The following is a 23,314-nucleotide window of genomic DNA, read 5'->3' as shown; positions in this document are numbered from 1 at the left end:
CCACACTTTCTCTCATTTCATTATGCTGTTTCTTTAGTATAGTTGATGGGAGGGGGGAATAGACAGGAGTGAGATTGTGGAATGTATTGTTTTTCATTCTTTACTAGAAGCCAAGGTCATCCTTTCTCTCCGCACCAATACACCTGACCGGAAGAACCTGGGTGTGGATGCCAGTGTGGAAGAAGATTGGATCATGTGATGGATTGTGGGTGTGGGGACAAGATCATGAACTTTTAACTGGGTGGAATTCTGATGTCATTTCCAGTATTGGGATTAACACAGATGTACCTAAAATGTCTGCTTTATTAAATTGGAACTTTAAGGATAGTTTTGCCTTGGTCTCTGATTTAATTCTACATGATACTTGGAACGCTGACACCAACTTTATGACATTTTGAAATGTAAACAATATCTTAGTTGTTTCTCCTTCACATTTGCATCAGTTAAATCTCTGAATGAATTAGTGCACAGTGTTACTGTAATATTTCGTGAGTGTTGTGTGCTGCACAAGCAAGCGGTTTTAAATATTAAACAAAAGGAAAGTTGCCATTTTAGGTCGAAACTTTGAGTGGGAGGAACATAGGAGAGGACAAAGCTTATGAGGGATTTGCAGTCAGCCCTGCAATTGCCTAAACTACTTTATCTATCTATTTTGGTGAGTAATGTTTCCCTACCAATCTTTGCTGGATGTAGAATTGAGTATAACTTGGTTCGACTTCACTATGTCCGTAGGCTAAGCTTAAAAATGCAGTTGGGTAGTTTGTTCTCTGGCATCTTCCAGCCATAATGATAACAGAGTTCGCATAAAACATTTAACTTCTTTACTGGATTATTTCATTTTCTGTATTTGCACAATATATTCAACCATAAACAAATGCATTCTTGTAGCTAAGGCGCATGATGTGGAGAGCAAAGAAGATAATCTTGACAATGGAATTGTTAATCTACGGAAAAGCTGATGAAGTCCTGAGCAGGAAGATTATATTCTAAAGTATCTCAGGCAGACGTCTCTCTAATTCCCTGGAGTATAAGGAGGATGTAGAACAGAGTCAGATTTGCAAGATTCTACTACTACAGCCAATCTCAATAATAGTGGTTTCAGCTTTCTTGTGATTTCCTGGTCTGATATACCTAGATCAGAGAACATGAAACTCTGCGATATCAAGAATGCAGATTTTCCTAAACAAGTATTTGACCATATGCTAGACAAAATGTTGGGCTTCCCTTGTGCTTTGCTGTAGTTTGTTACATCAGATCGCAAGCACAGATGGAGCAATTAGAAGCAATTTTCAAGAAAATCTTCCGCCTCCCAGGACTTGAGTACTTCATCAAAATTATTTGTTCTCTCTCCACTGGCCAGCTTCAAGTCATCCAAATGGTCCTTGTTGAAGTTTCCACAGGCGGCACACAGCTTCCCTCTGAGGCTCTCCTTGGCTGCCATTGTCACCATCCCATCAGGATGGAGATAAACTTGCACTTCAGAATCATGGTCAATAACAATTTTATCTTGAATTTTCCTCATGGACACAGGGTTGTTCTCATATGGCAGCTTTATATTCTGACCGTTTACCTGGAAAACATGATTGAGGTAGGAAAACAGTTAGCAACTTGAAAATATCCCGGCATCCATTTATAAATGTTTGTTTTCTTCCTTTGAATCTACTCAAATAATCCTCAGCTTAATTTCAAAATCTTTTGCAAGAGATCAAATGTCTTGCAGACAACAGCTGATTAGAAAGAAAAGAAGATATTAGGTATCACCCCATTTTTTGCAAAAACATCTGCATACTTTTTTCATCAGGTGTCAACTCATTCGTTTATACCTGTTCCTGACTATTATTGTCTAGATTTGGAAGGTAAGCAATGGAAACTTGGTTAGTAATTGAAAGGGGTTTCCTTGAGTTGGAAAAACATGAAACTTTGATTTGGGGTTTTACTGATTAGATTGATTTATCGTTATAGAAATGGCTAGTTTCTAATATTATGAAAACAAACAGTTGAGGTTTAATGCCTTATTCTACTGCAACAGAGGGAGTTGGAAGTCAATTTTTTTTCTCTCTCCCCTCCTCATTTTTCTTTCACCTTCTCCTCCCCACAGTCCTACTATTTGTTTTGTGTCTTTGTATTTTATTCTATAATAAAATGTTTCAACTGCCCCTTTACTGAAATATCAAAGAGCATTCCTGAACATGGCAGTGGCAAAATTTTCTGTATAACAGAGGAGTGTCCATTAATTCAACCAGAATCTAGCTTGACTCAAAGGAGGCTATCTTTTATTCAGTTACTACTACCAAATTTAAAAGGGAACATTATTGTTTAAATATGTAAAGCTGATTAAGGGTAGAGTATGTATTGTCCCATCTGCATTCTCCAGCCAGAATTTATGAAGGATTCTTCTAGGGGTGGGGTGGAGATGGGGGGGAGAGACTTTGAAGAATGTATGTTGAAGGCTACTAAGTGTTCCATAACTTCTTGATTCGCTCTTGATTTTCACTTACCCAAAACCTTTCTCGGTTTATTATCTGAATGAAGCCACCTCGAAAGTAAAAGAATACAGATTTTCCAACCACCATCTCCTTCGTATACACTTTTCCAACGCTCACTAACAGCCTGAACCAGGAGGCAGAGTTCTGGTCACAAAGAGAAGCTATTTCGTAGACTCCACTGCAGGAATATCTCCCTGAGGCACCATCGAAAGAAGTGAACCGTGCTTGGGCAGTGAGTTGGCATTGAGCTTCCAGTGTCACGCAGCCACGCACGCCTTCCCGAAGGGCACAGGTCTCTCCAAGCTGGCAGCTGCTTTCGTTGCACTGGAGGTGGCCTGCTGACTGGCAGGTGCATTTTTTTGTGCAGCCTTTCGAGTAAATGTGCTCGCCAATCTGTTGAGCAAAGTCCCAGAGTCAGTTACAATAAGGAAAGAAAAGCATTCCCTCCCTCCCTCCATTCTTCCAATTTTTGAGTTTTGCCCCATTTTATGACATATTTTGTCACAGTTGTTAAGTGAATCACTGAAGTTGTTAAGTTAGTAATCTGGTTGTTAAGTGAATCTGGCTTGCCCATTGACTTGGCTTGTCAAAACGTTGCAAAAACGTGAGCCAAGGTGGCGCAGTGGTTAAATGCAGCACTGCAGGCTACTGCTAGATCAGCAGTTCAGCGGTTCAAATCTCACCAGCTCAGGGTTGACTCAGCCTTCCATCCTTCCGAGGTGGGTAAAATGAGGACCCAGATTGTTGGGGGCAATATGCTGACTCTCTGTAAACCGCTTAGAGAGGCCTGAAAGGCCTATGAAGCGGTATATAAGTCTACTGCTATTGCTAAAAAGTGATTGTGTGACCTCAGGACACTGCAACCGTCATACATATGAACCAGTTGCCAAACATCTGACTCTTGATCACATGACCATGGGGATGGTGCAAAGGTCATAACTTTGACAGATAGTCATAAAGTCACTTTTTTCAGTGTCGTTGTAACTTTAAATGGTCACTAAATGAACTGTTGTAAGTATATAGTCTGTCAGGAATCACTCCTAGGGAGGGAAGCAAGGAGGGAAGGAAGGAGGGAAGGAAGGCGAGAAGGAGAGAAGAAAGGAGGGAAGGAAGGAGGGAAGGAAGGAGGGAAGGAAGGAGAGAAGAAAGGAGGGAAGGAAGGAGGGAATGTAGGAGAGAAGGAAGGGGGAAGGAAGGAGGAAAGGAAGGGGGAAAGGAAGGCGAGAAGGAGAGAAGAAAGGAGGGAAGGAAGGAGGGAAGGAAGGAGGGAAGGAAGGAGAGAAGAAAGGAGGGAAGGAAGGAGGGAATGTAGGAGAGAAGGAAGGGGGAAGGAAGGAGGAAAGGAAGGGGGAAAGGAAGGAGAGAAGGAGAAAAGAAAGGAGGGAAGGAAGGAAGGAGGGAAGGGGAAGGAGGGAGGGAAGGAAGGGGAGTAGGAGAGAAGAAACGAGGGAAGGAAAGAGGCGGGGGAGGGAAGAAGAAGTAGGACCGTTGTAAGATAAGATGGATCTATGGGGTGATAAAAAAGCAATCTTCAAGTATATTGTCAACAGTAGGGGAAAAATGTTAAAAAAAAAAAAAAAAAGGAAATCACTCCTAGTCTCCATCCCATGAGAAATAGCCCCTTTCTGCTCTCAGCCACGTCAAGGGAGAGGGAAATTACCTTGAGGTAGGCTCCGCGATAAGTGCAGCCACATTGCTTCATGGTTACACATTGAGATCCATCAAAGACATAGTCCTCATCACACTGACAGCCTTCAAAGCAGTTCTCTGAACACTGACTTGGACTAGACAAGGCGGCGCAGGTGGAATCACAAGTTCTGGTACATGGCTCATAGTGGCTGTGGGCCGGACAGGTGAGAGCTGTGCAAAGCAGAAGAAGCAAATAGATTAAAATGGCTAGGGAATTCCCAGAAGTGAAGTCCACATATCCTAAAATTGCCCAAGTTGAGAAACACTGCACTAAGGAAGTGCTAAGGACTAACAATCATATTTTCCAGGGGAGAAGAGTACAATCTAGAGAGGCATCTTGTCTCCCTGGAGCCTAAGAACCTAACCAAAGCAATTAGGCCCACAAATTATTCCTCTTCCATCCGCCTTCACTTTGGCACGAATGACATAACAAAGAACCTGAGTAAAATATTGAGAAATTATAAGCAAGTAGGCAATAAAGTTAAGGATTCTTGGAACAAGCACCCATGTTTTTTCAAAAATAAGACCCAGTCTTAATTTCTTTTGGGCTCCAAAATAAGAACCCAGGCAGGTCTGGGGCTGTTGAATAGTATCCAGCCCCACTCTAAGCAGTATGCATGATGTGTAATTTTAAAAATTGTATTTTTATTTTAATTTTTATATATGTCCCTTTGTCTTGTCTGTAAGCCGCCCAGAGTCCCCAGGGAGTGGGCGGCATACAAATGTCAATAAACCTAAACCTGAACCTAAACTAGGTCTTATTTTGGGGAAATGACTTGTTTCTTTGTCCATGTACTTGAAGAGTACATGGGAGGCCCACTTCTTCTGCTTCGTCGTGGCAGGGCAGGAGGTCTTGCGGCCATGACACCACAAAAAACCAGATGGAATGGGCAGCTGGGCAGTTGTGCAGATGCTTAAGAAGGCCTTGTTTTGGGGATAGGGCTTATATTGTACACACAAGCAAAAAACATGGTAGGGCTTATTTTTGGGATAGGTGTTATTTTTGGGGAAACACAGTAATTGCTGAAACAACTCTGGAATCTCTTTGAATCAGGATGCATCCATGGTTGGTTAAGCACTAGAGGATGTTAGGATTTAAATGGTTGTGAACTGGATAGACTCAGCCATGAATAAGAATAGTAAGACAAGGCACAGGAAGATAGACGAAGACATTTGAGGCAGAGAGTTGGCTATTTATGGAAAGTAACTTTCTACAAACTTACGGCAGAAGGAAGAGCTTCTCCAGGCTCTAATGTTGGCACCAGATGCCTGGCAAGCAGCTACATAGGCTTGAAGACTTCGACAAAGGGACCCTTGAACCTCATTGGTTGTGCAGGCCTCATTCAAACAGTGTTCAAAATATTCTACAGGGTCCACCAGTGAATGGCAGCCTATGAATGGACCTGTCTTGGATGGGATCATTCCACAGAAGTTCTCAGCTTCATATTTTGTTTTCTGGGCTTCGTTGCAGACTGGACATCTGTCCCCACAGCCATCAGAACAAATTACACCATTCACTGGGACCTTCCAAGAAGCCACAAATTCTTCCACATTTTCAGTGAGTTTTCCATTAGGTAGCATGAAGTCATCCTTTGGATCCCCATTGAAGTTTCCAGCTAGGCCACACATACGATCTACGTAAGTACTGGGCACAGAAACCTCAATATATGAAGAAGTATCATATAGGACTGTGAGGCCAAAGGTTGTAGAGATAATGATGTTGTTCCCTTCTTGGGTGATCCAGAATTTCCCATCAGCTGCATTCAATGGCAGGGTATACAACTGTCCATCCACCTGTACCAACAAAGAATAAAAATTGGGGATAGGTTTCTGGTTTTACATACATAGAACTTAATGCTCATTTCACATTGCTTTTGCATTAGGAAAATCATCAGAAATAGAAAGCATGCATTTAACTCCCAAATCTCCCTCCCGCCCTTTTTTGAAATCCTGAGTCTTCTGAGATTAAGACCAAAACGTCACTGCTGAATGTAAAACTGAGTTTTTCTGCTTGATTGTGCTGCATTAAACCCCTAATAAATTTAATGCACCTGTTTTATTAAAAGAAAAAGACAGAGATTTCTGCTTCCAGTCATTTGGGAGCCATCCCTGCAATATTTCCATGTTCTCTGCAGTTATACAAAGATCAAATAAAATGTCTGTGTGGGGGGGTAGCCCCTATTCTTCAAACAGTTTGCTGGCTCTAGGATTCAAAGCCTTTTCCCCAAATATGATAACACAAACCCCAAAAATAAACTTCCTAGTGATAAGCTCTTTCACCTACCGTGGCCTGCCACTTTAGTCCCCTCTGAAGGGTGATTGTGGAACCATGAATGAAGACCTTCAGATTCCGGATTAGAATTAAAGGACCATCACCAAGCTTCTCATTCTCTACCCACACAGTGAAGTTCTGGAGCTGAGGATTGTGCTGGCAGACTTGAGCTAAGGTGTAAGTACAGGAGCCGTAGAGTTCAAAATGCCTTCCATCAAAGGAAATGAAATGAGGTTCCCCCAATACAATGGCCTTTCCATAGCCTAAGGGATGGCAGCCTTGAACGCCTTTTACAATCTTGCAAACCTCATATTCTCCACAAGAGAACTTTTGACATTCTATGGTTGCGTTATCCTTGCAGATGCACTTTTTCTCACAGGAAGTGGTGGGATAAAACTCTTCTCCCAGTTTGTAGTATCGGCCTTGGTCAAAACAGCCACAGTTTGCATTTGAAACACACTGATCCCCACTGCGGATAAATCCAGAGTCACAAAAACATCCTTCCAGACATGGAACATCACACTTCTGCGGTGAGATGAGGCTCTTGCATGTGGCTGGACAACCACTACCACAGAGCTCATAGTGGGTGTTAGGTGGGCAAGACATACCTGAAGAACAGAATAAAGAGAATATTTCTTATCAAATTATCACAAAGAAGAGGGGTTAACCTATTTTCCAAAGCACTAGACGGCAAGATAGCAAACAATGGATTGAAACTATTCAAGGAGAGAATCAATGTAGAACTAAGGAGAAATTTTCTAACAGTGAGAACAATTAATCAGTGGAATGGCCTGCCTTCAGAAGTTGTAGATGCTCCATCACTGGAGGTTTTTAAGAAGAGACTAGAAAGCCACTTGTCTAGAATATTATAGGGTGTTGTCTTTGTGCAAAGGGTTGGACTAGAAGAATCCAATGTCCCTTCCAACACTGTTATTCTTCATCCTTGCATTCTCAAATGTGGTTAAACTACACATCCATTGGTGATGCTGGCTTGAAATTCCAGCTTTTACAACACTGAGACAGTGTGACCTCTTCCTATGAAATATTTTATTCAGAAAATGTACACACTAGGAAAAGTCAGCCAAAAGGGAGTACCTATGGAGAGGAGTATGCAGGAAAATGTTTGTGAATATTAAAGAAAATGTATTCCTCGGAATGAATTCATTGAAAAGGTAGAGCCAAAGGGAAAGAGAAACTTTTATTGGACAAGACAAGGTATTTTATATTGATAGAGTGGTTCTTATACTAGCCATTTAATACTTCTGTATAAGGGTTGAATCTAAACTAAAGTTGTTCCACCTATGTCCCATTAATTTGCTATAGGAAATCAATATTTATTACAAACACAGTAACTATAGTTGCATCCCTCTTTAAAAAAAATCCTTAAGGCATTGAACTGAAGCAATATATCCATGAACAACGGATCAGAGTTCAAAATATATTATAGAATTATTATTACAGTAATTACAGAAAAAAATGGCGTGGGAGGACTAATATTGGGTTTAAACTGTTAAATATAAATGTTTTCTGTTCTGTAAAATTGCATACAGGTTGCATTGTTAATTCACAACCACTCTGATGCTTAATATATTTGGGGAAGGATTGCTCTTATTTTAATATTTCTTTCCTATTTCTAATTCAGGCTGGTGATTTCAGTTTATCACAGATCGTAGATCTGCAGATCATTGGAACATTACCTTGCTGAACTTGCCACCATTTCAGACGTGTTGTGCTTCAAACACATCTGGGGGGCACCAAGTTGAGAAAGGCTACTGTGATATAAATGGGGCTCTTCATCAAATGACTCTCCCATTTCTATTACTGGATTTAGGCTTTCTTTCATCTCTTATGCCAACCAAACTTTGAATGCAGGAGAGAAGACTTACTGCAGAAGGATGGTGATCTCCACTCCTCAACTTGGATGCCTTGAGCTTGACATGCTGTCACATAGGAGCTGATAGCAATACAGAGGGCCTCATGGTGACCTTGATATGCGCAGGTATCATAGACACAATCATCAAGATAAGACTGAGGATCAATGGCATCATGGCATTGCCTGAAAGGCCCACTCTTTCTTGTAAGAATCCCACAGTAGGATGGACCTTGGTAGGTTTGTTTATCAGCATCACTGCACACTGGGCAATTTTTGGTGCATCCAGAAGAGCAGCCAGGAATATCTTTCACCTTCCAGCTGTTTGCAAATTGAATTTCATCCTCTGCTTGGGTTCCATCTTTCATGAGAAAGTCATCATTTTGATCTTCATTGGCATTACCACATAGGCCACAGAGTGCATTGGCATAAGAGTCGGGAACGATGACCCTGGCATAGCTGTACCAGTTAAAGCTGACACGCAGATCAAAGTCTGTCTTGATGAAGCCATAAACTCCACTCTGGTAGATGCTCAGTTTATTTTCATAGGAAAAGGGCAGTTCCACAAAGATGCCATTGACCTGAATTAAAATATAGAAAAAAAATAGTCAAGGCACTAATAATTATTTCAAATTAAAGAATAGATTTGGTCTTATTAGATTTCAGACTCATCATCTCCCCTATTCCACTCCATGGGCTATTTGACAAATAAGCAAAGTAAGAAATCTATCACTATATAATAACAATAAATTTAGACATAGAAAAAAAAAACCAAATGGAAAAGATGTAATTTAAATTTGGCCCTAGAAGATGAAACAATATAACAAATAAAATAAGTTGTAAAAATTACACAAAACAATTAAAACACTAGCTTGATAACTAAAATAATTTCTAGTTCTCGTGAAATTCTCTGAGCCGAAGAACAAATTCTGTATATATTTTTAAATACTATAGATCATAAATAGATACTTTTATGATATCAAATAAGTGACTGACATCCTCCCCATTAAACCAATATCCATTTGGGAACTGGATGAAAAACAATAGGGAGGACTTGCCTTTAATATCTTCACTAAGAAATAAGAAACAAAGTACGCTATATATATATAGTATCACCTCCCTAAACCAGAAGCTAGCAATCTTTTTAGACTGAGTTTTTGGGGTTGTTCCATGAAAACATATGCAATTTTGCTTTTCTCATGAAAATTCTTGTGTGAGACTAATAAGTCTTGAAAAGGATTTCGTGGGAAATCCATTTATATTGGGGGCATTAAATTAAGCATGATAACATTTTGGCCTGTGCAAGTCCCATATATCTGACCCCTTAAATCTGCAACTATAATCCCATCCTGGTTTGAATCGTAGCTAAACCTCCATACAAGAACTAAGAAACATTGAGAACTTTACACCTATGAAGCTCTTATGCCTGAGAACCTGAAACTTGCAATGACCCTTTTTTTGTTTATTAATAGGACATTTGAGGACCCCCTTGGATTAGTTTACATACCTGGATCTTTTCGGGAAACTCTTGGCTCATACTGATGATAAAGTTGTAGATTTCCAGGGTTACCACTTTGGTGTAGGACACTGCCTTGTTGCCTCGGTGGTTATTCTCCACGGTGACCAAAAACGGGGTCAGAGAAGGATCCTGGGAGCAGAGCCCAGCCATTTGGTAAATGCAGGTTCCCATGAAATCGTATTTCTTCCCATCGAAGGTTGTATAGTGAGGGTCTCCTGTTCCTTTGCAGGTCTTGTAACTGACAGCATGGCATCCCCGGACACCATTGATCATGCTGCATTTTGTCTTGCCCTTGCAAGAAGACTTTTGGCATACAGCCTTGCCTAATTTGGCATCACACTTGCAATGACTCTGGCAGTCTTCATCTCCCCAGAACTCTTCCCCTGCCTTATAGGTCACGCCTTGGTAAATGCAATTGCAGGTGTCTACCGGAACGCACTTCTCACCGCTGCGGACAAAGCCTTCGTCACACTGGCAGATTTGCGCACAGGTGTTGTTACAGGTGCTGGGAGCAGAACGGTCAGAGCAGGTGGCTGGACAGGCATTTCCACAGGCTTCATAGTGGCTGTTCTCAGGGCAGGATATTGGGACTATTGTACAAAACCATGGTTAAAACAAGATTAGTGACTACTGACATCCACTTCATTACTGAGAAAACACCCTGCGTGTCTAATGCAAAAGAAGAAAAAGATTCATATTGGTTCTGGATAATCAAAGGAGCAGCAGGCTTTCCTTGTGGGATTTTGAAAGAGAAGGCAAAAGAAAGTCATTTTAAAGCTTTGGGAAGAGAGGAAAGCATCTTTATGCAGGAAACTCTGCATTGTGGGAGGAGAGTTGTGTTAGTTTATGAGAGGAAAAAAATCAGAAGGAACCTATTTTATTAAAAGGCAGAAGTCTTTGTGAGCTGCACACCCTTCATCAGATGCAAAGAGCCACAAAAGCCAACACCTTGTAATAAAATTGGTTGGTTGGATAAGATGCTACTGGACTGCACTTGTTCAGCTTAATTACTGAAAAATGATGAATAAGCAGTGGAAAAGTAATACAGGAATGGGTGGAAGGAAGAAAAATATTTTTACACTCAATATTTCTTAATCTTGGCAGTTTGAAGATGTGTGGACTTCAACTCCCAGAATTCCCCAGCAAGCCATGCTGGGAGTTGAAGTCCACACATCTTCAAACCGCCAAAGTTGAGAAACATTGTCTTACCGACATAGCAAGAGGAGAAAAAGTTAGTACTTTCCATTTACTCCCCCATCTCTTATTTGCCAGTTAACAAAACATTATTTACAGAGTACAGGGAACCATGGAAGAAAAAAACAACCCTATCCTGTAATATTTCTTTTTTCTATTCCTAAAGTTTTAGACGTATTACTTCACACTTTAAGGTTGGGTGGGTTGGTAGGGAAATAATGAAACCATGGATCATTTGGACTTTGCCTTACGACTTTGTTTCTCCTGTTAGATTCTGTTATATTGTTGGATTTGGTTTTTTATTTCATTACTGTTTTGGAAGCAACTCGGTGATTAGAGCAGCATTTGTCAAAATAAACAAATATTCAAATTCAAGAGAAATGCAAATCAATTTCACATTTAATCTTGCATATAAACATTTGATTTATTGTCAGTTTATTTTTCAGTGAAATATCTGGACTTGCAGTCCGAGCAAGTCAAAATTTACTCCCATGTACATTTCATGAGATTTAATCATGGAAAGAGGATCCATACCATACAGGCCAAAGAAATCTTGCCCACAATGATTGCATTTGTAAGCAAAATGAGATGACCATATTATCTGCAATCTCCATCGATGTTGATGCTGTTTGGTTTCGGGCTCTGCTGTTTTACAAGGATCTCGCTTGTTTTATATTTCGTGCTGCATCATCTTCCCTTCTGGATCTCAGATTTACATCACTCTTTTGTCTCCCCCCTCTGAGCTTCACTTACTTGCATCTCAGTGCTTTTGCTCAGACGAAATTTCCACTGGCTCCCTTAGCCAAGGTTACCCACACCAAAACATGCCCTGGATGACAAAGAATGCAATCCTGCTGTTTTCAAAGTACACATTTCATGTTATATTTAATGGAGGGATACACCTTTACATCTTGTAATCTGTCATGCCAAGTTTCTCAGCAAATGGCAATACTAAGATGAACGGATAAAGGAGATGGAGGGAGGGGGAGAAAGTGAAAGAGAGAGAGAGCAAGAGAGTGTTTGTATTACTGTGGGTAATTCTTTTGTTCCTTTTTTCCATAGAGGGAAAATTAAGGAGTTTTTTTAATACGTAAGGATGTGAAGTGATTGGAGTCACCATGCTTACTGTCTTCATGACCCAACAAATGTGCGCATGATAAAAGAGCGCCAACAAAAGTGCGGCGAGAAAACCGCGACATCATAAACCCGCGCACAACAACGCACCGACAAAACCGTGCACAGAAAAGCGTGATTTAAGTTAAGGTAAGGTTTAGGGTTAGGTTTAGGGTTAGGTTTAGGGTTAGGTTTAGGGTTAGGTTTAGGGTTAGGTTTAGGGTTAGGTTTAGGGTTAGGTTTAGGGTTAGGTTTAGGGTTAGGTTTAGGGTTAGGTTTAGGGTTATTAGTTTGTTATTAGTTGTTTGTTGAAGGTGCACTTTTGTCAGTGCGCTGTTGTCGGCGTGCTTCTTCATGCATTCGTTGGCGCCATTTTGACCTTGCGGTTTTCTCTTGACAGTTTTGGCGGCGCACTTTTGTCGAGCGTGCATTTGTCGGTGAACCTATTGTCTTTGCATTCTCCTCCTGGTTAGCTGCAAATAGAATCTAGATCAACGCGGCTTGATTTCTGAATAGAGAAATCAGTGGAAGATATAAGGAATTGAAAGTGGCCCCGGTTACATATGAGCAATCTGAGTATCCAATAAAGCTTTAAACATTTAAACGTATATTCTAATAAGAACCAGCTTTAAAAGACAGAAATCATCATCATCATCGCCACCACCATCACCGTCAATTTATGAGGATGCTTACCTGAAGAACAAAGAGCAGCAGTGCCGTAGCCATCAGATTTTCCACCTCCAAAGACAAAAAGTCCAAATGGAGTGTTCTCGTGTTCCACTGACAGGGCACGATCTGTTATCTCCATGTCTTCTTCAGCCCATGAATATTTTGTGCCTGGGATCTGTGTCCACCGGATCGTCCTGCCTTCCATTGTGATCCTACCAGATTCTGAGGATTTGGCTATAATCATGGCATGATTTGTGAAGTTTTTCATTCCATAAATGCGGTATGAATTGCAGTAGCATGTTATGGCAGGGATGTTCATGAGGAAAGGTTCATAGTAACCGTCTCCTCTTTTGGCACCAGTGAAAAAAAACACGACTTGGATTCTAGCATTAGCAGAGATAAAAAGTGGTTGAGAGGCCGGGATCTCAAGTTGAACCACTTCTCCAGCCACCAGAGTACGAGATCCTTTTCTGGAGCTGGATTGATATTTGAGTAAAGTGTTCTCTGCAGAAACAATATACGCAATATCATATTGTGTCTGGAAAGAAAGAGGAGGGACGATGAAGGTGGTTCCCCAGCTCTGAACTGGCAGGAGCTGCTCAACAACATGATCACAGGTTGTGAACTTGTAAACACAGGTATGTCCACTCAAGACAGCCACAGGTTTAGTCGATTCGATCCTGGTGCCTGATAAATCTTCTGTGCTTTGCAGCTGAATTGCTTCAAAGGCCTTGAGGTCAGTCATCAAGATGGACCCAGGACCATAAACCTTGCTTTTGTATGTCACAGTGCCTTTCAGGTGGATGGTCACTATTGTGAGAACCTCATGGGCTATGATAGCAAATTCTTTTGCGCCATTTCCTATGGGAGTGACCACATAATATAACTGTCCCAGCTGCTGGATGGGATAGGTGATTGTTCCCTCACTTGTTCTAGGCAAGTAGTTGTAGGAGATGACAGAAATGTCTTCGTCAGCTTCAATCAGCACCGCCTTATTAAATTTGTCACTCCCCACCATTTCTAAGGACTGTGGTAATTGAATGGAAATGACTTCTCCTTCATTGATGGTTTTGTGCAGTATTGTATTGCTTGTTGACACCTTAATATTTGTCACAAAATTATATCCAGAGATGTACAGCTCAAGCTTTTGAGTAGGTTGCCCAGGATTTTGATTTTGCATGAAGGCAGTAACAAAACTCTTCCCCCGGGAACTTAAATGACAAGTTCCTGAAAAAAAAAAGAAGAACTCTTAGGAGTGGATAGATCTACTTTTGTATTAAATTAGGATACTTTCCGCTTTGGATTTGGCTCTGTTAAACTTACCAATTCTATGTGGCCACCTCAGATGACCGACTGATCCTAACAACTTGAGGATGATAGATAAAGACTGATCATGAAGATTCGGCTTAAGTAAAGCTTAATCATAATTACCACATGAGCATAGCCTATTGTGGGAAACTGGTATAATAAAAACGGTTTGCTTTTGCGGGACAATTGATCAAGCCTTTTTCTCATCCACTGCTCTAAAGCATCCTGGTGGTTCTTTAAAGGAGCAAGTATTATTTTAAAAAAATACATTTTTGGTCTGAATGGACTGCATGGTTGGACAGCAGTTTTTTTTGAGTTCGCACAAGGAAGAAGTAAACTTCAGATCGCTCTTCACAATGCTGTGCTTTCTAAATGGATCAACAAATTTAAACCTGGATTATTAGTTTTTTAAGTGAAATTCTGGATCGAAAATGAGGGCCACTCGATATAAAATTTGTAATCCATACTGTGTGTGTGCGTCTGTGCGCACGTGTGCATGCATATGTATTTATGTATGAATGTATGTATGTATGTATGTATGCATATATGTATGGGATGCAGTGGTTCAGTGGCTAATACGCTGAGCTTGTCAATCAGAACGGTCGACAGTTTGGCAGTTTGAATCCCGAGTGCCGCGTAAAAGAGTGAGCTCCCATTACTTGTCCCAGCTTCTGCAACCTAGCAGTTTGAAGGCACATAAAAATGGAAGTAGAAAAATAGGAACCACCTTGAGGGAAGGTAACAGAGTTCTGTGCACCTTCAGCATTTAGTCATGCAGGCCACATGACCTCGGAGACATCTTTTGACACTGCTTTGAAACAGAGATGAGCACCGACCCCTAGAGTCAGGAACAACTAGAACATATGTTCGAGGGGAACCTTTACCTTTTCATGTATGTATGTATGTATGTATGTACGTACGTACGTATGTATGTATGTATGTATGTATGTAACTAAAAGCCTTAACTAAAAGCATTTTATTTAAGAAACTAGAACTGTCGAAATTATTTGCTACATGGTAAAAAAGTACTTTTGTTTTTTCACTATTCTCAAAGTTCAATTGAAAAGTAAGTTGTTGAAACTTGGAAAAGCTTTGAAATGTATATTTACCAATACCCATTCTGACATTTTTCATTGCAAATGTTTTTTTAAACTTTTATTCAGAATATAATGCTTTTTTAAAAATCCTTATGTTTACATGTTGTTGGATGTTTAATTTTTCATGATGTAACTGGACAGACGACTTTTCATAATTCAATTTTACTTTGAAGTATCTTTCTTGTGCAAACCATAAAAACAAATGTAAATCTATGTTCCAGGTTCTCTCTTTAATAATAATAATAATAACAACAACAAAAACAAAAACAATAACAACTCTGCCGTTGCCGGTCCCAAGCCCGGATGAGAAAGGAGGAGGGTTGGGGTCAGGTTGGCAACCTGGCCCCATAAAAAAAAAACCGCCAACCCATACAATATGGTGAAAGAAACAAATAAAAAATTTATACCACATCGGTCATCGCGCGGATTAACAAGGGCCGCGGCGGATGTTGGGGTCCCTGGACATCTGTCGACAAGTGGGCTACAAGTGGACCAGCCAACAAAATGACAAAAATATAGTGCAGATGAAAACCGTGCCATAATGGCCTGTTACTACAACACAGAGCCAGAAAAAAGAGGTTATTTAAAGTGAATGTATGAATTATGGAAACAACAATAACCAGATTCAAATGTTAGTGAACAACGACTAGCAGATCAAAGGCGATTTATTACATGGAATAAAGTGTTTAGTGAAGTTGGACTTCAGGAAATTCAGGCAAATTGCAAAACCAAAAAAACAATATCACAAGCGGAAATAACTGATATTCAAGATCATATAAAATCATGGAGCATTTTCTGCTTAATGAGGAAAGGCAACGTTTACCATCACTAAAAACTGTGCCTAAGAAAATTTTGGCCCCTATCATGAAAATGGTTAATGCAGTGTTTTCAACAATTGAATCGGGATCCATCTTGGAAACGAACCAGTTAATGTACAGCGCAGCTGTAATAGTCACTAATGAACTAGGCATTAGTTGAATGAAATTTTACAAAAGGGCCAAACTGATGAATGGTTGACAACTGGAAAAACATATTTGATTCAGAAAGATGCAACTAAAGGAACAACACCTGAAAACTACAGACCAATAAAATGCTTGCCAACAACCTTCAAATTACTCACAGGCATTATTGCAGATAACATGATGGATTATTTGGAAACAAACAACATCTTGCCAGTAGAGCAAAAAGGTAACAAAGGAAGGAGCAGGGGCACAAAAGATCAGCTTCTAATTGATAAAATGATATTAGAAAATTGTAAGAACAGAAAAACGAACTTGAATATGGTCTGGATTGATTACAAAAAGGCATTTGACTCACTGCCACATAGTTGGATCATAAAATGCTTAGAAACAACTGGCATTAGCAAAAATATTACATCCTTTACTGAAAAGGCGATGAAACAATGGAGAACTGAGTTGGCAGTAGGGAATGAGATCTACGGAATGGTTAATATCAAGCGAGGAATTTTCCAGGGTGATTCACTTTCACCTCTTCTCTTCATCATCGCAATGATCCCACTATCAGTAATCTTAAAAAAAAAATGAAATTAGGCTACCAAACAGCCAAAGAAGATGAAAAAAATTCGCATTTACTATATATGGATGATTTGAAACTCTATGGAAAGTCAGAAATAGAAATCCAATCATTGACAAACACAGTCCGAGTATTCAGCACCAATATTTCAATGCAATTTGGCATGGAAAAATGTGCCACTGTATCCATAAAAAGGGGCAAAATCACTGCATGTGAGGGAATTGAAATGCCCAATGGCCAATTAATTAAATGCAAAGAAAGTGAAGCCTACAAATACTTAGGCATTCTGCAGTTGGATAACATCAAGCATGGAGAAGTAAAAACTATTGTCAGGCGAGAGAACACCAACAGAGTTAGGAAAATTTTGAAATCTAAATTGAATGGTGGAAATACAATCAAGGCCATAAATACCTGGGCAATACCAGTTATAAGATACACAGCTGGTATAGTTAACTGGACACAAGCTGATTTGGACCTTTTGGACCGAAAAACCAGGAAACTAATGACAATGCACTACAGTTTACATCCACATGGTGATACTGATAGACTGTACCTGCCCCGAAAATCAGGTGGCAGAGGATTATTACAAGTGAAGCAAACAGTTGAAGAAGAAAAACATGCACTGGCTGATTATTTAAAAGAAAGTCAAGAACATCTATTAATCGAAGTAAAGAACAAAAATCTACTGAAGGCCCAAAACGAAACAAGAATACAGAAAAGATGTGATAAAATCAAGAATGGAGAGTTGGCAGAACAAAGCACTGCATGGCCAATTTCTGGAAAAAATAAAAGATAAAGTGGACAGTGAACAAACTTGGTTATGGTTAACAACAGGTACATTAAAGAAAGAAACAGAGTCACTAATCCTGGCTGCGCAAGAACAAGCTATCCGCACAAATGCCATTAAGGCCAAAATCGAAAAATCCTCTGATGATGCCAAATGCAGACTTTGCAAAGAAGCTGATGAAACTGTTGATCACATACTCAGCTGCTGTAAAAAAATCGTGCAGACTGATTATAAATTGCGGCACAATTCAGTAGCACAAATGATCCATTGGAATTTGTGCAAAAATTATAATATTAAACAGCAACAAACTGGTGGGAACATCAGCCTGAAAAAGTCACCGAAAATCAGATGGTCAAGATCTTGTGGGATTTCCGTATACAAACCGACAAAATACTGGCGCATAATACACCAGACATCACACTGGTTGAGAAAAATAAGGTCACAATCATAGACATCGCAATACCAGGTGATAGCAAGGTCGCCGAGAAGGAACATAAAAAAATTGCAAGATACCAGGACTTAAAAATCGAAAATCAACGACTATGGCACAAACCAGCAGTGATAATTCCAGTGGTAATTGGCACACTGGGTGCTATTCCAAAAGCACTGGAATTACATTTAAAACAGTTAAAAATTGACAAAATCACCATCAGTCAAATGCAAAAAGCCGCACTGCTTGGATCTGCATGCATATTACGAAAATACGTTACGACGTCCTAGGCCCCTGGGTGGGGCCCGACTAGTAACCAATGCCAAATCCGGCAAAACAACTGGCCGCTGTGATACAATTGTATAATAATAATAATCCTAAATTATGAATTAAATGGTCTTCCTGTCTCGGTATTTAATTGAGGTCCATCACAGCGAGGCAGGAACCCAGAGCCAACATTTGGCCATCAAAAAGAACCACAGCAAATATTTTCCCAATAGATAAGAAGGTGTTGTAAATTTTCCTGATCAAGTACATTTAAATGCTTGAGGACTTATGGCAAACCTGTCAAAAAATTGAAAAATGTCAAACGTGATACTGCAGTGTCAAAATGCCTCCCTCAAACAACAGAGAGAATTTTCTACCCCACCCCGACGCCCATCTAGGCTATCCTACTGGGAGGCAGGGCCAAGGCTGGGCCTGAAGTAGAGATCTGGGCCTCAACTTCAATTCTAGTGTCTATGGAGATTATCCAGGTCATAGTTGTCCCAAATGTGTGTTCCAAAGGCAACTGGACTTAATTTTTTTCCTTGAAAACATTTCACTTCTCATCCAAGAAGCTTCTTCCGTTCTTCTGAATGTTGCGGAATAGAAAGATTTATGGTGTTTGTAGTTATCTGGATGTTACATTTTCAAGGAGGAAAAAACAACAACAAGAAAGTCTCTGAAGACTTTTGGAGAGTCTCTGAACGGGGTGTGCTTTTGTATGGTTTTGAACCATACAAATGTTTTGTGGTTCGGCGGAAAGACGAGATGCGAGCCAGGACTGCCGAACAAGAGGTTTATTTACAAGCACTATTTACAGGCGATTCAGCACCATTTATTTAAACGAGCTGTCAGAGCAGGGATAACCAATGGGTGCGCTTCAGCGTCTAGCAACTGATGACACTGTGCCTAAACCAATCAGGGCGCCTCTAGCAGCTAGCAACAGGCGATGCTGCGCCCCAGCCAATCAGGGCACAGCCTGGCTTGTTGCTAGCTGCCTGGTCATATGTCGAGGACTTTCCAAGTCCTCAACATTTTTAAAAGCACCTTTGGCTCTAGTACCCCACAAAAAAGGCTGCCTTAGGGAACAGCACAATTTTCCACCCTGCTCAGGGCTCCTCAGGAGCTTACCTCAGGGGAAAGGTGAGCACATTGTTTACCTTTAGGTGGTGTTTTCTCTTTTTGGAGAGGCCTCTGCGGCCTAATAGAACCTGCTCCAGGACTCACCAGGCCTTCATTCTCGAAGTGGCTTTGGTGAAGGCTCTGCAGCCTTCAAAACCACGCAAAAGCACACCCCGTTCAGAGACTCTCCATTCACCCTCCATTCTCACTTCCACAGCCTCTAAAACCCCTGCGACAAAGGGGCATGCTTTGGAGAAGAGATGTTGGGGGTTGGCGAACTGGCATGTCACCCAAAATATCATGATGTGTCACTTTTGACACATGTGGGAAGCCCCCCTCCTAGAAGAATGAAATATTTTGGGAAATATTAAAAAGAGGCAGAATATTTCATTTCCGTAAATGAGAAATAGAGAAATATGTTCTTAAAAGTGCTGGGTTCCTTGTTTTTTTTTTCCATCTTGTTTAACAAATACAATTAATCCTAGATCCTGGCTTCCTTGGGGTTTTAGTCCTGTCTTGAATGGATTACCAAATCTGCATTTTTAAAAAGGTGGCCTCCTCAGTTTCTGGGGGTGTGGGGAGAGGAAGACTGAGTCTCCTTTCTGGCTTTTAAGAGCACATTTCTCTATTTCACATTTAGGGAAATATAATATTCTGCATTTCTTAATACTTCCCAAAATATTTCATTCTTCTAAGAGGGGGGCTTCCCCCACACACTTATCATAGGTTCACCATCACTGTGCTAGAGGGAGAGTAACTTTAAAATAAGGTGACCAGACATCCCGATTTCAGCGGGACAGTCATGCTTTATAACAATTTGTCCTGTTTCCCGGGGCGTTTTTAAAAAGTCCCAATTTTCTGGCTTCATGTTGAAAGCCCAGTGGATTTGCTTAAGAAATCCTAACTGGGGCAAGACAAAAGACACCCTGTCTAATCCCTCTCTTTGTCTCAGTACTTTCATTGAAGATATTAAAACGTTAAAGCCCTGCACCCCTTTTACCTCGTTTTATAAGAAAAAATGACCAAGTACCATAGAGCTGCAGGAAACACTTTGCCTAGAGTAGTAGCAACTGTTCCTTCCTGGATTTCCCGGATGGGAGGGGCATGGAGGTTGGAGGTCGGCTCGTGTGGGAAAAAATGGTGCCTTCTCATTTTTCTTTGAAAAATATTTCCCTGGGACTATTTCACCATTTTAATTTGCTCAGTTCTTTGTATTAACATCTATATCATTCTGGATTGACTTGGAGTTCCTGCCTACTGGTAAGTGAGCTGGGTTTTTTTCTTTCATTTTTAATGTATTTTAAAATAATGTAGGTTTTTAAAAATGTGCAGTTGCTGTTTTTTCATTCAAAACAATATGTGTAACACTATGATGTGCCATGGAAAAATCATTGAATTGATATTTACCAGGAAAGCAAATTTGAAGCCTTCCTGTGGAGCAATTGTATACTTCTGGTTACCAGATGTTAGCAACAAACAACAAAGAGATGACTATCACCTAATTTTGCCAACATGATGAGATATCCTGGACTATTTGCCTAGTAGCTGTTGGAGACAGAATGCAGGACTAAATTGAGGCAAATATCTGAAGTAGCAAGAATGTTTTTTGTTCCCAAAGCAAGGTTAAAAAAAAACCCTGAAAGAACAAAAGGGTTTTTTTAGGATATTTTCCTGATCAAAACTATAATTGTTTCTGCATGACACCCTCAATCACAAATAGCCAACTACACTTCATTCTAAATAGTTTTATTTCCTTTATTGTATGTGGTTACTCAAGTCCAAAAACTGAGTTAATTGGATAAACTCAGCTCCACAATTTACTAAATATACAGTTACAGGAATTTCATGTATAGTATGCTGTCTCTTAGGGTTTATTGAACATAGGAGAATAATATGAGAGGGATTTGATGTAAAATAAGCTCTTTTAATGAATTCAAAATCAACGCAGCAGACAAGACATGGGAGTGAACATAATACACACTTTAACAATATTTTTTTTCTTTTAGCCATCAAATACTGCAGCAGGTGTGTCAGTAATAATAGCAAGACGGGCATAGGATTTTCCAGCCAGGTTAATTTTACTTTTTTATGGTTTTGATGTTGTATTTAATTTTACCTGTATTAGAAACTTATGAAGGCTGTGCAACATTTTGAGGTGGTATAGAGTATGTAAAGGCATGAATACAGTAGAACCTCTGGTCACAACAATAATTCATTCCATAACTTTGGTCGCAAACTTATTTGGTCATGAATTAAACCTAATTTTAGAAATTTGGTGCTTACAAAAAAAATGGTGCAGAAGGGGAAATCAACAGGGGGGGGATGTGAATATTTTGGTCAGAAGCGTTCGTGACCAGAGGTTCTATTGTATAACATATTTGTTGCCCTAAAAATGTTTTTCCTTAAAATTAGAAAGCATCTGCTTTAAAAAGTTGCAGATGGTGCTATATTTATCATTTCACACGATCCAAAGCATTTTTTCTGATGCTTACTATATCCTTATTGTAATTATTATCATTAATTCTAATCTACTGATTATAGATAAGATCTTTTGGTCAACCTGCCAGAATTAGGTAATTAGATAATTCTGGTAGGTGTATGTGAAGCAATATTTCAGGTTAAAAAAAATATTCCTAGGAGTTTTACAGTCTGAACATTATATGTGCTTGCCTGCTGGTAAGGGAGCTGGGTTTTTTTCTTTTTTTTTAAATGTATTTTAAAATAATATTTTATTTATTTTGCATAGGATTTTTTAAAATAGTTTTATTCTGTGTGGATTCTTTTTTAAAATTGTCTTAGACTATTTAAAAAAAGATTCTATCCAAAATACAAAATACCAGCTGCAGTTATTCACTTAAGAACTGTGGCAAGAAAGGTGGTATAGTGACTAAAGTTACAATGGCATTGAAAAAAGTGACTGATGACCATTTTTCACACTTAGCGACCATTTTCACACTTAGCGACCGTTGCAGCATCCTCATGGTCACGTGATCAAAATTTTGATGTTTGGCAACAGGTTCGTATTTATGATGGTTTCCGTGTTCTGGGGTCATATAATCACTTTTTGACAAAGTCAAATGGGGAAACCAGATTCACTTATGTTACTAACTTATCAGCTGCTGTTATTCACTTAAGAACTGTGGCAAGAAAGGTGGTATAGTGACCAAAGTTACAATGGCATTGAAAAAAGTGACTGATGACCATTTTTCACACTTAGTGGCCATTTTCACACTTATCTACTGTTGCAGCATCCTCATGGTCACGTGATCAAAATTTTGATGTTTGGCAACAGCTACAATTTATATTTGTAAATTGTAGTTATGTTGAAATAAAAAAATATTACAATACTATTTTTGCATGGTATGAAAATTTTTGTTACTCCGTATAAAATTTTTAATCAAGCCCCCCCCCCCCCCTCCTATCAAAGGTGTCCCTCTTTACCAATCTGAAAATCTGGTCATCTTACTTTAAAACGATCTTGAGGAGAAATAGTTCCAAGCTCAGCATTCCCTCCATATGCGGGCAAATACAGAGACACCCCAAAATTCCTTCCATGCATTTGAAATAACAGAAATATGCATCAAACAGTCCAGTTTACTCACCACAGATTTGGGCCAAACCTGCCAAAAGGAGCAGAAGTCTTCTCAGTGCCATACCTACAAAAGGAGAAGAGATTAAGGATTTTTTTTCTCCCTGCACCGACACATCCTGCACCCCCAGATCCACTGGGGAAACAAAGCCCAGCTGTCACCATGCAGACATCATCGTAACTGGCATGAAATTAAAAGGAGAAACGATGATAATTAGTTTGTCAAACCATGATTGACAGCCAGTTTGATGTAGCAGTAAAAGGCACCAGGCCAGGAAACAGGAGGCTGGGAAAAGGCCTGAGGAGACGGGAGTGCAACCAGTACATTGTTCCGGGGCCCATGGAGCTCAAAGGGAAATTTGTTTTTAAATT

The 23,314-nt window shown here is 39.9% G+C and overlaps 1 protein-coding gene across 1 annotated transcript; it reads right to left on the bottom strand.

Annotated features, from left to right (window-relative positions):
- Positions 1-806: 806 nt before the first annotated feature.
- LOC116515440 (IgGFc-binding protein-like) lies at positions 807-23,017 on the bottom strand. Its single transcript, XM_032227483.1, has 9 exons — positions 22,956-23,017; positions 12,837-14,039; positions 9,825-10,426; positions 8,334-8,898; positions 6,460-7,055; positions 5,399-5,969; positions 4,147-4,346; positions 2,499-2,879; positions 807-1,570 (listed from the first exon to the last, which is right to left on the bottom strand). Exons 1-9 carry the CDS (start codon positions 23,005-23,007, stop codon positions 1,277-1,279), a joined length of 4,464 nt encoding a protein of 1,487 aa, XP_032083374.1. The 5' UTR covers positions 23,008-23,017; the 3' UTR covers positions 807-1,276.
- Positions 23,018-23,314: the final 297 nt, after the last annotated feature.

This window comes from Thamnophis elegans, chromosome 12, assembly GCF_009769535.1.
Source record: "Thamnophis elegans isolate rThaEle1 chromosome 12, rThaEle1.pri, whole genome shotgun sequence".
Classification (NCBI taxonomy): Eukaryota; Metazoa; Chordata; class Lepidosauria; order Squamata; family Colubridae; genus Thamnophis; species Thamnophis elegans.
The sequence above is the reverse complement of the archived record's forward strand: the minus strand, read 5'-3'. Positions and strand labels throughout refer to the sequence as shown.